Source organism: Lygodium microphyllum, chromosome 12, assembly GCF_053477565.2.
Source record: "Lygodium microphyllum isolate KBCC chromosome 12, Lygodium_microphyllum_v1.1.10, whole genome shotgun sequence".
Lineage (NCBI taxonomy): Eukaryota > Viridiplantae > Streptophyta > Polypodiopsida > Schizaeales > Lygodiaceae > Lygodium > Lygodium microphyllum.
The window spans coordinates 37,051,048-37,068,969 of NC_141146.1; the positions used below are offsets into that span (position 1 = coordinate 37,051,048).

Here is a 17,922-nt window from a genome sequence, read left to right on the forward strand (position 1 = left end):
CTATTTATGCTTCCATTGCTGCAACCACTTCTAACAGTACCAATGTATGTCGTCCATCGAATATGGATCTAGAGTACAATAACCACCAATCAAAGTAAATGCTAACAAAGAAAATTGCTAAAAACATAAAAACATCCTCCTACAGATACAAACACTAATCAGGCTGAGGACAGCAAGCTAGAAACTAGCATGCAACAATCTCTAGGGTTGAAATTGGTAAACGTAACAATATAACTGCCTCCAAATGATGGCAGTTCATCACTGTAGCAATGGGAGGCTAGGACGCATTTGTAGACCACGTACCACCAACAATTGTTGGGAGCTAGACAACTAGTGGAAAAGGGTTGATGGTCGAAACTTGCAAAACAAAGATAGATTAAATGGTAGGCAATCTGTCTATTTATAAACGCACAAGGATCCTCCCAAATTAGGGTTTTGCTTATGGCACACGAAAATTCTTTAGGACAGCATCCCATTTAATGAAACTCTTGGTAAATTGCATATTTTGGGGCTATTTTAAAGAGCTAATTAGTTTGTAATGTGTTTTCAGTCCAACAATGAAGCACAAAAAGAGAAAAAGCAAGTGTTACACTTATCTTGTTCCTCCTATGTTTTGCTATGAATGCTTCCCTAATTATTGACACTTTTTACCTTCTAGCTGCAAAAGGGTTTTTCCATGTGCAAACACCCGTCAGTGAATGTGGTACTTAGTACCTTAGGAATTTGTACTATGGAAGAAAATAAGCATTTGTCGCCTCCACACAATTGGAATCAATCTCCTTACATTAAGAGATGTGAAAGAGCACTATCTAGCCGAATTAGAAGTGGACTAGGACACTTTTTACACGAGTAAAGAGACGAAGATATAAAAGAGAAAGAGAGGAAAATGTGCAATGCAATGTGAAGCAAATAATTAAATACGTTAATATTTAGAGTTATAACCAATGCATCCCAAAATAAAATGGAGGGGAACAGACAAGCATAAGTAAACAGATAATGGTGGTGATGATGCAGAAAGAGAAAGAGCAGGGAGTGGAAAAGATAATGGATATGAGTGAAAGAGGGTGAGGGTATAATGCATGGGAGGCAAGGAGAGTGATAGAGTTGGGAGATGGATGGGGAAGTGAGGAAGAGAGAGATGGTATGTATGATAAAGTAGATAAAAAGAATACTGGAGTGAAGAGAGATAGGGAAACGGTGAAGAAGAACAAGAGAATAGAGATAGTGAGAATAGTGGTAGCTTGGAGTATGTATATGCCCCTTAAAGGCTCAAAGGAATCTCCTTTTATAGATACTTTACTAGATTATATTATTTGCTAATCTCAAATAATCAAGTGCAACTTTAATTAGTTAGAGCCCCTAATTGGATAATGCATCAAGTGATATAAGACAATGCATAGTCTTCCTTCATAATGCATTTTATTGTTTTGCGTACATAAGTTTTCATAGTTAAACTTTCCACAAAAATATTTATAAAAAAAAGATAAACTACAAAGATTGAAAAATATAAGGAAGAGTTATACATATATATTACTAGTATAATGTAAGGTTTTACAATATGGAACAGATAATTTTACTCCAAAAGCTTACTTTGGAGAGAGATTCATAGAGAAAAAAACTTTAAATAATAATTCCAAAAATTCTAAAATCTCCACCATTGTGGATATAGCATTTATTACGAATTCCTTCATACATCAATATATTATTGTCTTTTCGTCTTTTGGTGACCCAAGTTTTTTCCATATATGCATAATTTATAAAGCTCTAAATATTTAAAAAAGAAACAATATCATAGTTAATTTAATAATAGGCTAGAAAAAGAGAAATGCATGAAAAGAGAAAAAAAAAACGAAAATTAAATATATACACCACATGAAAGAGCTATTAGAGTAGTTTCTTTAAATACTCAAAGACATGTATGTCCAAGCTTGGTTCTACTTTCTCCTTTCATTTTCAAATATCTTGGCTCCAAGTAACTGACAAGTTTAAAAACTTTTGTAGGAAGTATCATCATATTTTTTTATTCTCATATTGACTCCCTTGTATACTTAGCACCATTTCCTTGAATGTGAAAAGACTCTTGTGCACCACTCCCAAGGTTTTTTAATATCATGTGGCCCACTTTCAAATCCATCCAAACTCAATCCTAGAATTATGGTAGATAAATATTCCCAAAGAAAATTACTTTTAGAAAGGAATTTCCTAAAGGAAAGTAGATCACTATTATTTCATAGAAATCCACAAGACTTTATAAACATTAGTTCCTATATAAGGCTTAAACTACGCACTCAAAAGCTATGTACACCTTACCTAATTCTAAGAGGAGGTTCACATGAAAAGAATAAAAGATTATAAAATACATCCATCATATTTAGCCCTCCGCTCAAGCCAGAGATATTCGTACTTGTAGCTTCACCTTCATGTTTTTGTCAATATCAATAGGTTCACCATTCACTCAAGTTTTATACATCTTACGTAAGATATCATGTAACTGATAGCTACTATTGGACTACCTCTCTAGTACAATAAAAGGTCTTTCCATTTGGCTTCAAACTTACCATCCTTCCTATTGTCAAACATATTATCATACCTAAGCACAAGAGGCCCTTTCATACTCTCCTTTTTTGAGAGCTTGTCATTAAACTTTTTCCTTTTTTTTCTACTTGGGCAACATAATGTTGAATTGTCTTTTTCCTATCTAATTGCAATCTTTCAAGATCTAAAATATGTTGTTTGATCTTCTCCTTGGATCCAAGATTATTTCTCTTCAACACTCGCAAGCTAGCTAGCTCTATCTCAATGGGCAAGAGTGTCTCTTGGCCATAGACCAAATAAAATGGAGCGAATCACAAAGTGAGATATGGTAGGTCCATAAGATTGCATTCAAATGCTTATCCTAATTCTTAGGCTTCTCATAAACTTATTTAGTGATGATTTTATAAATCATTCTATTAACTTTCTCTACTAACCCGTTGCATTGGAGATAATAAGAAGTAGAATGTCTATGTTTGATGCCCAACCTTCCCATGAGGTCATTTACAAGGTCTCCACAAAACCCTAGCCCCCTATCTGAAATAATCTCTAGTGGAGTTTCAAATCTGCAATAAATAGATTCAAAAACAACCTTTTTCACTTTTTTAGCAATGATTCCACTTGTAGCAATAGCTTCTGTCTATCTAGTCATGTAGTCCACTCTCACTATGATGTATTCCTTTTGAGCATTATTAGTACATGGAAGAGGGTCAATTCTATCAATCTCCCACTTTTCTAATGCCCATATGATTTAATAGGGGTTTGAGGTTCATGAGTAAGCTTCCTTGGCCCTATTCTTTGTCTCAAATCACAAGGCTCACACCAAAATTGCACATCCGGATATAAACTTGATCAAATATATCTCACTTAGAATATTTTTCTACTAGTGATATCATGGGCAAAATGACTACTATATACTTTATCATAGTAAGCTTCCAAAATGTCACTAATTTCATTGCAAGATGAGACCTTGCAAGAAACTTAATCTTTTCCTTGACAATAGAGATCATTGTTGATGAGTCGATATCTAATTGCCTTTAGACCTAGCCACCTTTGTTGCTCCTTAGTTAAGTGATTTGGATACTCTCATGTCTCTAAAAAACAAATAATGTCTTATAAATGTTCACTCCCTTGAAACTTAGAATCTTGTACTCTACAAGTCCCACCATTTGATCTCTTATTTTATCACTAACCAAGGTATCTACAATTTGATTCTTGTCTCTTGAAACAAAGTGTACTTATATGTCTTTAAATTTTTTCATAAGATTTTACACCTCCCTTAATCTAGTGGCTAAATTTTTACTCTTACAAGTCTCAGTGCCTTGAATTTGTTTGATCAATAGCATGGAATCACCCAAAACGTTCAATCTATAAATCCCATTATCTAGATATCATTCTAACCCCTAAGAAAAAGTTGTATACTCTGCCTCATGGTTTAATCTTACCCCTTGCAAGAAAATTGCTCTTCCCATTACCTTGTCTCCCAAAGGGTCAAAAACCACTATACATGCTATTGCTTTTCCTTCCTTCCTCTTATATGCTCCATCAAAGTAGAGTCCAAAGGACTCATCTAATACCTTGGGTGGCTCCATTTGTCGTTGTAGCATGAGCATATTATTGGTTTTTACCTCCTCATGGTATCTTTGAGTTAGCCCATTGGCAAGGCATGCTCAAGTTGAACCTTCCACCATTACTATAAAATCTAATTCTTGCAAGTGGATCACCCACTTAGAAATCCTAGCTGAAATATCCATGTGTTATAGATCATAGAGAAAGGTTTCCTCTACAATGATAACAACAAAGTGTCTTGGTAAAAGAAGCAAAACTTCTTCACACCAAAAATAAGAGCTAGAATTATCTGCTCAACAAGTGTAGTTCTTCTCTGTTGGTTTCATCACTCTACTAGCAAAGTAGACAGGCCTCATGAGTGAGGTCCTTGGATCCTTTTGTGGCACTACTACTCCTAAAGACTTTGATCCCACACCAGGATTCACATTAAAATCTTGGTCCCAACATGGTGGTCAGATAATGGGAAAAGATGCTAAGATCTCTTTTATTTTTGGAAACTATTATTCAATCTCTTCATTCCAAGCAAGTATTTCTGCATTAGTGAGTCGCTGCAAAGGCAAAACCAATTATATTAATAGATGAATAAATTGACTTAGGTACCTGACCTTCTTTATGAAAGAAGTTAGCTCCTTATTTGAGGTAGGAGCCCGTAGTGTCAAGAGAGCATGAGCCTTCTTCGAGTCACCATCAATTCCATTTTCTAACAAGGCCTAGCAAGTCCACCTTCCTTCTCCTAATGCAACATTTATGTATGTTGAGTCGCCCATCCATTTGTGCTAATCTACTTAGCCTTTCAGCCACTATAGCCAAGTGGAGATCATGAGAATTGTAAATACAAAAGTCATTAATAAACACCCTAACTGACTTACCAAAGAAAGGGTGGAAAACAAAGTTCATGAAACGTTGAAAGATAGCAAGAGTATTGGTGTGACCAAAGAGCATGATCCTATATGCAAAACATCACGAAGCAGTAACGAATATTGTCATTTTTTTAATCTTCTTCGACGATTCGAATTTGAAAATAACACGAGTATCCATCACAAACGATATCTTTCATGACCAGCTATCTCGTTGAGAATCTCATCTTGAAATAGAAGAGTAAAATGATCTCTCCTTGTCGTTGCATTAATGATTTGTAATCCACACAAGCCCTTCGCTTTCCATTTTCCTAGGTGTTACGACAACAAGCCAAACCCATTCAAAATCCTCCACTAGCTAGATAAAACATGCCTTTAAGAGCATAGATAAAGCTGCCTTTAAGAGCCTTTTTACTTCCACTAAGAGAGCATTTTGTTGTATGACCCCCAACCACCATAACTTTTGTATTACCGGTCTACTATTTGGCTTCAAGTTGATATAGTGCTCCACAACAGTCACTCCTGCAATGTAATCACAATTAGAGATAAACAAAGTAGCATGCTTCCTTAACATTACTACCTGATTCTCCTTCTCCTCTGTACTGAGATCCTTGGTCAATATCTTTTTTAGCTTGTCTTCACTTGGTCCCACCCAGATGCTTAACTCGACTCCATCAATTGATTCCTTTAGGACAACTCCCATAACTTCTAATGAACTATTATTTTCTTCTTCAAATATCCCTTCATTGGATAAGGAGTATTCCTCTGAGCTCCACTCATCTTCTAAAGTCTCCAACTCTATACTCTCTTATTTCCCTTTCCTAAGATTGTACACAATGGCTTGTCCTTCTCTTCCAACCTTTCTTGCAATCGCAACAGGAGTGTATCAAACTCACAATCTTGCTTTGCTTTCATAGCACTGAGCCAAGGTCTTTCTAGTTTAATTGGACAGCCCTCGCCTTTGGATGGCAACACATACATATTCACTTCACTTAAATACTATATATTGTAATCTTCATATCTTTCATCACACCAATACAATTAGTAGAACCACTTACCTCTAGACCCAAACAATGCATCAGCTTATCACTCATTACATACATCTGTGCACCCCATCAATATATACCTTGGATACTCTTTATCCTTTGATATAAGTCTCTATTGGTAACACATACTCGATGCCTTGGGCTTTAATTAAGCCCATCTTTTCTACTGCTCTTTTTGTACTCACCGTACAAGCTCATTGTCGTCGCACTTGTGGTGCTATATGCAATAGTTGTTGCCATGTGAATCTTGGTCCTTATGAACTCACATCCTTGATTAGACTATAGGGCTCAACTTCCTCTTCTAATGAATAATCTTTTATTCCTATCTTGTGCAAAGGGTGATCTGAACTCTTCTTACTCTCTTTTGAAATGCCTTCCCTATGTCCAATTCTGATCTTGCCATGGTACAGATTCTGAGATTCATCAACCCGAGCTTTCTTGATTGGCATGCTATTCACTTCTACCATTTTTTCATTTCCCTTATTCTGTTTTCTCCAAACCAATCATATTCACTGTATGATCTTTTGGCAAAGGAGAAATTTTAGTTGGTGGTTGGGGTGTTATTGGAGATCTTAGAATTTATGGCCACATTGGGACTTGTAAAAGGGATTGAGCTAGAGCGAGAGGCCTTTCTCTAGGAGCTGTAACTTGTTGGCATAGTCTAGGCCAAGCATCTCGTGCAGTTCTTCTTGGATAGAGACAAAAATACATATCATTCCCCTCTTCACCACAATTATAGAAAAAAATTTCCCTTGCTGGCCTCCTTGGAGCTCAACCATTTCCACCACCATCTATTGTCGGAGGTGGTTGTTGTGAAACCCTAACATCCTACACCAAATTGATTGAAAGATTATCTAGATGATTAGTTATCATTTCCAGTAATTCATGATTATGATCCCCTATGCTAGAGTTTGTGAGAATTGTAAGTGGTAATAGTGGTTGGACAATCACGGGTTAGGCAAGTATGAATTGTGATTGCAAATGCTCCATCTTCGACACTTGGGTCTAGATTTTCAATGTTCGATTATTAGCTCTTACCACTTTTATTGTCTCTTCAAATGTACCACGAATTTTGCTTTTGACCTAAGAGAGAAAGACCTGCCACAAATCTTTCTTTCTTAAGAAAACCAGAGACCCTCTCTCCATTGGATAGGGTAGCAGATCATCTTGCCCAAATACTCACAAACGTACATTTATAATTAACATAATCTTCGAGACAATGTCGATATAGTTCTGAGAGCTGTCTCCACAAATCTTTAGGAGCATCACATTCTCCATATTGAGAAGAAATGTATTCTTAAGAGCCTCCCATGTGACTCTAGTTTCATCACCCATGCCACAATATCAAACCCTTGCTTCTTCTTTAAGAACCAATGGTAGAATGCGAAGCTTTGTGGCCTCATCATTCCTTCCTAAGACAAAAACAAGCCATTTTTAAAGTATCCATGAAATCAATAACATTCTCCCTTAGGCAACCAAAAAAACTTTAAAATGACATGATTACAATATTATTATTGTTCAAAATAAAAAAGGATGCAGAAGCTACATAAATACTATATTTTCACAATGTGGTCTATTGCAAGATGAAGATCGTGACATCAAACGAATTTTGATACTTGATGATGAGAATGATAAATGAGTCCACCAAAACACTAATCTCAACTAGTCTTTATGGCCCGAATATGAGAGCTATACATTGTCGAAATAAATTTTTCTATGTAAAAAATATTAACCATTTTTAAAAAAGAATGCACAAATGATTAATTCGCTCTAAATGGTTGATTCCTTGTATCTCCATTTTCCATCTTTAATTAAAAAACTTCGAAAGTAAATATAAACTTTTACCTCTTTTAAAAAAAACTAAAGGTTTCTCATAGAATCTCCTCAATGGCGGCACCAATTAATGTGAGAGAATGAGCACTTATGGCCTTTACACAAGTGGGATCAATCTCCTCACATTAAGAAATGTGAAAGGGACACTACCTAACCAAATTAGAAGTAAACTGGGGCATTTTTAACGCACATGAATAGAGAGATAGTAATGTAAAAGAGAAAGAGAGGAAAAGATGTGGTGCAATATGAAGCAAATAATTGAAAACGCTAATATTTAGAGTTACAATTAACAAGTCCCAATCTAAAATGATAAGAAAGAACAAACACATATAACTAGAGGGATGATGATACTAACAATATAGAAAAAGAAAAAAGAGGAAATGGAGAGAATGATAGATATAAGTGAAACAGAATGAGAGTGTGAGGAAAGGGGGAGCAAGGAGAGTAATGCAGTTAGGAGATAGATAGGAAAGTATGAGAGAGGAACATAGTGTATATGAGAAAGTGAAAAAGAAGAGTGGTTGAGTGGAGAGAGATGAGAAAATGGTGAAGGAGAAAAAGTTATAAGACAACGCATGAAGTCTCCTTTTATAAAGCATTTTGTTGTCTTGTATACATAAGTCTTCATAGTCAAGCATCCTAGAGAAATAATAAGAAAAGCGAAGGTAAACTAAAAAGCTTGAAAAATGTGAGAAAGAGTTGTGCATGTGTATTACTAGTATATATGAAGTCTCCTTTTATAATGTATTTTGTTGTCTTGTGTGCATAAGTCTTCATAGTCAAGCTTCGTAAGTAGAGAAATAATAAGAAAAGCAAAGATAAACTAAAAATATTAAAAAGGTTAAAAAAAGTTGTGCATGTGTATTACTAGTATAATATCAAAATTTACAATATGGGACAGATAATTTTACAAGGGTTTGAATAGAGACACTGTAAAAATATATATACACTTCTTACATATTATCATCATCCAAAGGAAAAATAAGCTTACTTTGGAGAAAGATTCATGGAGAAAAAAGCTTTGAATAATAATTGAGAAGAATATAAAATCTTCATCATTGTAGATATGCCCTTTATTACGAATCTCTTCATACACCAATATATTATTGTATTTTCTTCTTTAAGTGACCCAAGCTTTTTCTATGTTTGCATCATTTATGAAGCTCTAAATATTTAAAAAAGAAACAATATCATAGTTCATTTAATAATAGGCTACGAAAAGTGAGCTACATGAAAAAAAAAATCTAGAGAGAAAAAGAGAAATTTGAATATATGCACCACATAAAAGAGTTATTAGAGTATTTTCTTAAATACTTAAAAACATGTGTATCCAAGCTTAGTTTCACCTCGTCCTTTCATTTTCAAATATTTTCGCTTTAAGTAAGTGACAAGTTTGAATTTTTTGTAGGGAGTGACATCATATTCCATTGTCCTCATTTGACTTCTTTGTATACTTGGCACCATTTCTTTAAATATGAGAAAACTCTTACACACCACTTCAAGGTTTTTTTAATGTCATATGATCCACCTTCAAATCCATCCAAGCCCAATGCTGAAATTATTGTAGATAAATATTTCCAAAGAGGATTACTTCTAGAAATAAATTTCTTAAGAAAAAAATAGATCACTCTTATTTAGGAGAAATTTGCAAGCCTTTATAAACATTGTTTCCTATATAAGACATAAACTACGCATCGAAAAGCTATATATACCTTGCGTGATTTTAAGAGAAGGTTCACATGAAAACAATAAAATGTTATGAAATGCATTCATCAATGCATTCATTCATTCACATAGTGAATGTACATTTTAGCACTCTTTTCTCTTGATATTCACTTGTTCAATGTGAGTATACGAGTGTATATGTGACGCTGAACCTTCACTAACAATGCTATCAAAGTCATACATCTTCTCAATCGTCACCTTGCTCGCATGCCACCATAGCCGTTGTTGAGCCTTGAGCTCAACTACTCTCTTCTCTCTCAATTTGCATGCAACCTTCATTCAACTGCGTACTGTACATCTTCATTGACATCCTAGACACTATCTACCTTTTAGTAGTCTTCTGCATGTCGAAATGGTCTTCTCAGTCCGCCAAAGAGCAAGTGCAACTCGTCTCAATGCTGTCAACTTGTTTCTTTTCATGACTGACTGTATTGCAGATCAAACATCCCGCGAATCAACTACTCTCTATCATCACGCTTGCAACCTGCACATCGTGTCAATTGCGCACATCAAGTCTAAAATTGCCGACTGCTCTTGCCATAAAATTCGAGCAAGCTGCGCCACATAGCCAACAACTTTTATCTCGTTCATCTGCATCTGTCATCTTCAACATGCCGATCACGCAATAGGGAGCTAGTCGCTAACAACCTATACTACATCATCCTTAACATTAAATGTCTCAACAGCCTTCACAACTTTGTCACTTACTATCCAATATTATTTTACAATAAAATATTCAACTGCCTTCGGCCTTGATCAACATTAATCAAACGCATAACTCATGTTCACACAAAGTGCTCTTGTCAAGCATAAATTTTGAAGATTAAACATCAAATTGTAATTTTTCCCAAAATTCTTCAAAAATTTTGAGATTTTGCTTGAAAACCCTAAATCTCACAAAGACTTTGGGGGTTTTGAATTCCATATCCAAAACTTGCTTGATTTTGTGCCAAATTTTGGGGATTTTCATATTCAGACTTTAATTTCATCAAATTTTATTGATTGAATTTGGGACTTTTATAAATTTTTTCCAAATTCATCGACATTGAGGCCAAGTATACCTTCTACATCGACATTCATGCACATTGAAATCCCTTCAACTAAAAATTCTTCATATGACTCTATCAATTTTTCAAAAAATAGTGAGTTTTTTGTCATTTCTCCCCTTTATTTTTTATCATTCATTCACATTGTGGACGCGACATTTTAACACTCTTTTCTCTTGTTATTCACTTGTTCAATATGAGTGTGCGAGTGTATATATGTTGTTAAACCCTTACCTAACAATGCTATCAAAATCATACCTCTTCTGAATCGTCACCTTGCTCGTATGCCACCATAGCTGTTGTTGAGCATTGAGCTCAAACGCTCTCTTTCCTCTTTATTTGTGTGCAATCTTCAATCGACTGCATACTGCACATCTTCATTGACAGCCTACACACTCTGCCTCTTGCATGTAGTCTTCTGCATGTCAAAATGGTCTCCTCGGTCCGCCAAAGAGCAAGTGCAACTTGTCTCAACGCCAGCAAATCGTTTCCCTTCATGACTAACTGTACTGCAACCCAAACTAAACCACAAAACAACCACTCCCTATCTCATCACGCTTACAACCTGCACATCCCAGTTACACACATCAAGTCTAAAATTGCCGACTGCTCTTGCCATAAAAATCGAGTAGACTATGCCACATTGCCAACAACTTTTATCTCGTTTGTCTGCCTCTGTCAACTCCAACATGTCAATCACGCAACAAGGAGCTAGTCACTAACAACCTACACCACATCATCCTGAACATTAAATGTCTCGACAGTCTTCATAAATTTGCCACCTATCATCCAATATTATTTTACAATAAAATATTCATCTATCTTTGGCCTTAATCAACGTTAACTCAACAAATAACTCATGTTCACGCAAAGTGCTCTTGTCAAGCACAAATTTTGGGAATTTAATATCAGACTGCAATTTTTCCCAAAATTCTTCAAAAATTTTGAGATTTTACTTGAAAACCCTGAATCTCATAAAGACTTTGGGGATTTTAAATTCCATGCCCAAAAATTGCTAGATTTAACGCCAAATTTTAGGACTTTTCATATTCGAACTTTAACTTCATCAAATTTTTACCGAATTATACCTTCTACATCAACATTTGTGCACATTGAAACCCCTTCGACTAAAAATTCATCAACCCCATCAATTTTTCAAAAAATAGTGAGTTTTTGGTCATTTCTCTGCTTTGTTTTTATGCTGCGACTGTATTTGCACTTCGAATAACAAGTGATTGCACAAAAAAATAACAATTACAGCAAGCAATGGCCGAGCAAAATGATTTGCTCAACATATTTGCAAACTGAAACAAAAAAGATGGCACTAATTATCTCATGTGGGCATACATAATGAAGCATGTACTTATTATCAAGCAAATTTAAGGTTATGTATGTGGTTCAGAAGTTATGTCTGTACGTCCTCCTACACAGAATGTCACAAGTTCTTCAAGGTCATCCACAATCACTAGTGCATCTTCAACTCCAACTCCGCCTACACCTTCCACAACAGACGAATTGAGATGGGACGAGTGTGATACCCAAGCTCGTGCTCTGATTACACTTTCGTACAGAAGATAGATTATCCCGCATATTCGGATGTGCACAATGGCCAAGGATGCTTGGGATAAGCTTTCCTCACTGTATCAGGTGCGCAATGAGGCTCGTGTAACCTATTGCGTAAGTAGCTTGAGATGGAGCACATGACAAAGGGTGATTCTGTGGAGGATGCCCTACGTTACACATGTCAAGGACTACATTACACATGTCAAGGACATTAGAAAGTAGCTTGCTAACATTGATGAAATCATTCCCAATGCATCTCTTGTATCTACGATATTGGCAAGTCTACCTAACACTTTTAGAGTTTTCTCACTACACTTTGTTTACTTGCAAAGGGAGATGCTAATGCTTAAACATTTGATGCATTGATATCACTATTGTCGCAAGAGAAGCAAATCACACTTGAATCGCTCTAATATAAGTATGGATAACCAAGCATTTGCAGCCAACCATCGTAACAAAGGCAAGTCATTGCAACCCTCAAACTCCAAAGGAAAAGGCAAAACAGCTTCTTCTACGGACTCCTGAAGCACCAAGGATAATGGTGCGAAGAAAAAGAGGTGCAATTATTGCAGGAAGAAGGGACAAATGATTGAAGAATGCAAAAAGAGGATGGCAAGTGAAAAAAAGAAGCACTTGGGCATGAGTGTTGTTGAAAATTCAGCAAAAGCAAAGGATTGCACTTATCATGTTCCTTCAATGCTCTGGTGTGAAGAACTGGAGAAGTGTTTTTTCCCCATGTGAACGCACATCATTGGGTGTGGTACTTAGTACCTTAGGGATTGTACTTTCATTCATTCTCACATATTGGATGTCACCCTCCAACACTCTCCTCTCTCTTGCTGTTTACTTGTTCACTGTGAGTGTGTGTGAGTGTGTGCATGCTGCTGAACCCTAACCTAACAACAAGAACAAGTTGACTAAATCAACAGACAATGATAATGCTTAATCACATAAGTGACCAAAAAATCCAAAAACAGCACTCAATGCCAAACATCAGGTATTATGTGCCTAAAGGTATCATTTCCTCATCAATCTGTGATGTCTTTTACCTTTCCAAGCTAAGATGGCCTTCCACCTTTCCAAGGGACAGTATCCTATTAAGCACTTAGGGCATGGAGCAGCTTAGATGCAGTTTACCCCTACTTAGATAGCAAACTTACATTCCAATTGTTTCATCATAATGGAACTGTCAGGTAAGATGTTTTGGAATTTTTTGAACAGCAGCAGTAGAAGTGAAACAAGGCTTTTGAACAGCTTCAAGTATAGTTGATGAATCGTTATCAAACCATCAGCTTGATCATGCGTATCAAACCCACACGCTATGTTATCTTGTCATACTATTAATAAAGTAGATGCTTTAGTACAGGTAGCAGTAGTTCTGTACCATTCTGATGATTTTCATTTAGTGCAATAGATATGTTGTTACAAAGGTTAGCAGTCAACTCAATAATAACCAGCAAGACCAGTTATGACATTAAAGGGTAGAATGTGCACCTTCCACCTTACCTAATCATAAGAAATTCAGCTGTAACTGTTTTATGAATGACTTTGTTGAATGAACTGGCTTCAGAGACATTAGGTTGCACTAAATGTTTATTATTGCATTAGCAGGCATATCATCAAGAGGAAATAAGACACAGAATGTCATTCAAAAATTGGTAAAACCATTTATCTTCACAAAAATAAAAACCTTAATAGAGTGTTATTTAATAGAGCAAGATGCTGAGGCTGAATCGACCCATGGCCTTTGCGGGTACAGTTGGAGAAGTACCTTATTTAGGCTTTCTGTTACACTTGCCAAAACAGGGGTTGGGTCTGAAAGAAGATTCTGTTCCAACTTCAGCACAGCAGACCTATAGAGTGCGAGGACCTCCACAACACCATTAGCAAGAGCTCTTGAATAAACGCTAGTTGATTTCATGCAATTTCTGGTGTTAGATACAGTATGTTCATTGTTTTCATATGGAGACTTTATCCACTGAAGGTTCAAAGATCTTAATGAAAACTTGTCAAGTTCATGGTAATGGTATCCAAGCTGCAAAAGGCGTTCCAAAATCTCCCTGTTGAAAAATTAATAGTTGGCAATCAATGCACTGAATAGTATTCTCTAACTGGATACGACTGATATGTTCAGAGGTTACCAATATTTTGAACCCACCAAACCTTCATGAGTGTGAACATCAGAAACTTGCTAACAGGGTATTAATCAAGTTGAATGCATTTCAAGCAATAACATTGTTAAGAAAACTTAGCTACCACTCTAAATGTTACCAAGAACTGACTCAATAGCTAAGCCCGATAAAACCATCACATATATGCTGGAATCTGTGAGAGTGCACAATGGAAGAGAAACGTGAACACAGAGAAAAGGGAAGAGAGAGACTGATATGAATGTAGAGAAGAGAAGGAAAAGACTGCACTGATCTGAAAATGAAAACTGAATACACAACAGGTTGATCAGCCCCTGCAAGCAGCCCAAGGCATCAATGAGGACACCAGATCAGGCTGGTGATGCAGAAAACTAGCAAGCTGAACAGAGGAACTAGCTGCCTGCAAAACAAAATGGATGGCAACTGGGGGTGGAGCAGCAAGCTGCTATGTATAGCAAGCACCCCTAAATCTCGCCAACCTGTGACAGGCAGCTGCATTTAATATCCGACCTGATAAAAGCTGGTTGCCAGCCCCTGAACCAGCTGGCGTGAGTGTGAACACAGCCTTTGAAGTCACTAAAACTGACATGCAGTGGAAGATCCAACCCTAGCTATTGGCCAGTGCTAAATTAAGAGACCCTGAAGGTTGGAGATTAGATGATAGAGAGGGACTCCATTAAAGAACTCCAATCATTTAGCTAATGAAATGGCAAATCCAAACTCATTGAAATTTAAATCAACAAGATGGGCCTTTTAAGGTTGAAAGAATTGGAGTCCCTTCAAAATCAGGAAGATGGCCAATCTCACCAATCGGTCCAAACAAAGTAGTGGTACTCGTTGGAGTAGTGTAAATTGAACTATATGTGATGCACAAGTATTCTTCAAACTCTTCCTCTGCAAGATGACCAAAACATGAAGAAGAAGATGGTAAAAGTGGTGTGTCTACCTCCTCTCAAGACCATAATGCCTTCTCAAACCCTCCAATGATGGAGAAGCTTGATAGGGCATCATAGGATCCCCAAAAGAAGGTGCTTGAGACATTATGAGTCAAATTCGAGTCGTGTGTGAGTCTCGCATAAACACTAGCCTCCACAATCACCGCCGGATAATCTTTAGAAGAGCACTCGATATGATACCATGTGGAGATATGCTAATGTTTGCACTAAGGAAACATAGCATGTACGACGAAGACTAAAACAAAAAGACTCAAACAGACACAAGCAAAACTCAAACTCTATACGCAAACGCAAAATACAAAACTTGAAACTCAAACACAAAGACAAACATAGAGAGAGGAAACTCTGAAGTAAATGAATCTATAAATGAATGTAAGAGTATACAAAATGTCCAAGGGCAGAGCAATGAATTGTCCAAATATGACGTTATTGGAGGGGCTTTAGTCGAAAGGTTGTATCCATCGGGGATCAAAGAGAGAAGGAAATACAAAATAGGAGATAGAAGAGAAGAAAAAGAATAGATAATAAGTACACAAGATAAAGACAAAGCTCAATGAATCAAAGCACTATGTATTGATAGAACCTGAGAAGATAAACAAAATCCTTGTCTGGGACTACTCCAAAGCAATCTCTAAGCATTAGATCTCTTGGAGCTCCCTGGTAGACCAAAAACACGCACCAAACATTAACTTCTTCTCTACTACTCAAACTGCAAATCTCATGGTTCTGTTGGCTCCGAAAAGGGGTAAGACCCCAAGATTCTCCAAGATCGCTCCTTCTTCTTCTTCCTACTTCGAAGTATTGTTTGTTGCCTATAAACTGTGATCGTGCGTGTGCGATTTCAAAAGCCCTTCTTTTTACATGAGATCTTCAAAACTGGTTGAAAAAGTAAATTGTTTTTTGCATGTCACCCTATTCTAAAAGTTTTTTGCATCTTTTTTGGATATTTATAAAAAATAATATCCAAAATATGAAAAATAGACTAAAATTGTCCAAAAATCTCGTATTTTTTGACTATCCATACTATGGACACTGACACTAATGACTAATATGACATTAACTCTCTAGATTAATAAGAAAGCCCGATGATGATACACTCTAGAGTTTTTCACACTATGTCCACGTAAAACACGACAACGTCCACCGAAGACGAAATCTCAAGTGCTGTGACCACTAGTCGACCGAAGTCATAGAAGACGAAGAAAACACCAAATGCTGATCACCAAAGTGTCAAGAGACTAAGGTGACAACTATGGATGATGCCTAATGCAATGAGTGGCAAAAGCAGCTATAATTGCAGCAATGATGCAATTGCCAAAAGGATGTTGATGGTCACCAACAGTCACCAAGTGAAGGGAGGGGCCAACGTTGACAGCAAAAGTCGCCTTGAGCTGAGAAACAACTGCCACCAACTATCACCTGGCTGATGGAGTGTCAAATGCAAGCAACATGAGAAGGCAGTCTCTGAGGTGGTGACGGCAAATGGACCAAATGCAGTGAGAAATTGCACAAATAGAGATGAGGCTGAATGGTGGGTCTAATTATAGATGTTGAAGGGTGCCCAAGAAATTTAGGGTTTTAGGGGACCATTGAAACTCTCTCAAACGTAAACCACTTTTGTATTTTTCATTAATTAAGCATATTTTGGGCTGTTTATGTGAGAGTGCGCAATGGAAATAGGAACACGAACACAGAGAGAGGTAAAAATGAAGGAAGAAAGACTGCACTGGCTAAAATGAATGCTAGATACAAAGTTGTGGACTAATCAATCCCTGCATGCAGCCCATAGCATTAGTGAGGGCACCAAATCAGGCTGGAAAAGATGGCAGCACCAATGTTGGAGAGGAGAGGGAGCGGTTTGTGTTGGATCTGCAAGAAGAAGCGAGTGAGAATGACTAGGGGGGCTGCTATATATAGTCCCCAACCTCCAGATCTAGCCGACCATGTGGCAGCAGTCCTAAAACTGGCCGACTGCATAGGAAATGCCCTAATTGGGCAGATTGCCACCCAAAAAAGAAATGCACACTAAAATAGCAATACCCTAGATTGACAAAGCTCCTTTGTCTCCTGCCAAAAACTCTGATAGGAGCTCACAACCAGGAGATTACAGACTGACATACAAAATAGGGCAAGCTAACACACCCTCTCAGATCCTAGGAGGGTCTGAAGACCTAACAAGCACATGTGATGAAGCAAAGAAACCTGAGACAAACGCTTCGTGAAGAGATCAGCTGCATTGTCCGCCGTGGTATAGTAGGCCACTACCAACTCCGAATCCACGATCTACTCTCTTACATAGTGGTACTGAACCTCAATGTGCTTCGTGAAAGCATGAAACATCAGGTTCTTAGCCAGAGCGAGGGCACTCTAGTTGTCCACCCATAGCTCCATAGGTCTTGTCAGTGGAAAGCCTATCTCCGCCAACATACAACAGAGTAAAATTACCTCCATAGAGGTCAAACATAAGGCTCGATACTCAACCTCTGTAGAAGAAAGAGCCACAGTAGGCTGCTTCTTGCAGCTCCAAGAGACAGCTCCTAATCCAAGGGAAAATGCATAACCTTTAGTGGATCGTTGTGAAGCCACATCACCAGCTCAATTAGAATCACTCCACCCAGAAAGAGTGACCCCCTCTCCATACATGA

At 37.1% G+C, this 17,922-nt stretch overlaps 1 protein-coding gene across 2 annotated transcripts in view; it reads right to left on the reverse strand.

Moving 5' to 3' along the window:
- The window catches only part of GCP4 (GAMMA-TUBULIN COMPLEX PROTEIN 4), a 156,447-nt gene that overhangs the window by 98,445 nt on the left and 40,080 nt on the right, over positions 1 to 17,922 (reverse strand). For both annotated transcript variants that reach the window (XR_015692625.1, XM_087689343.1), the window contains exon 2: positions 13,943 to 14,231. Coding sequence is in view for 1 of the 2 variants with exons in the window: in XM_087689343.1 (XP_087545469.1) it covers positions 13,943 to 14,231 (289 nt within the window). In the remaining variant the exon portion in view is untranslated. The remainder of the gene's footprint in view (positions 1 to 13,942; positions 14,232 to 17,922) is intronic.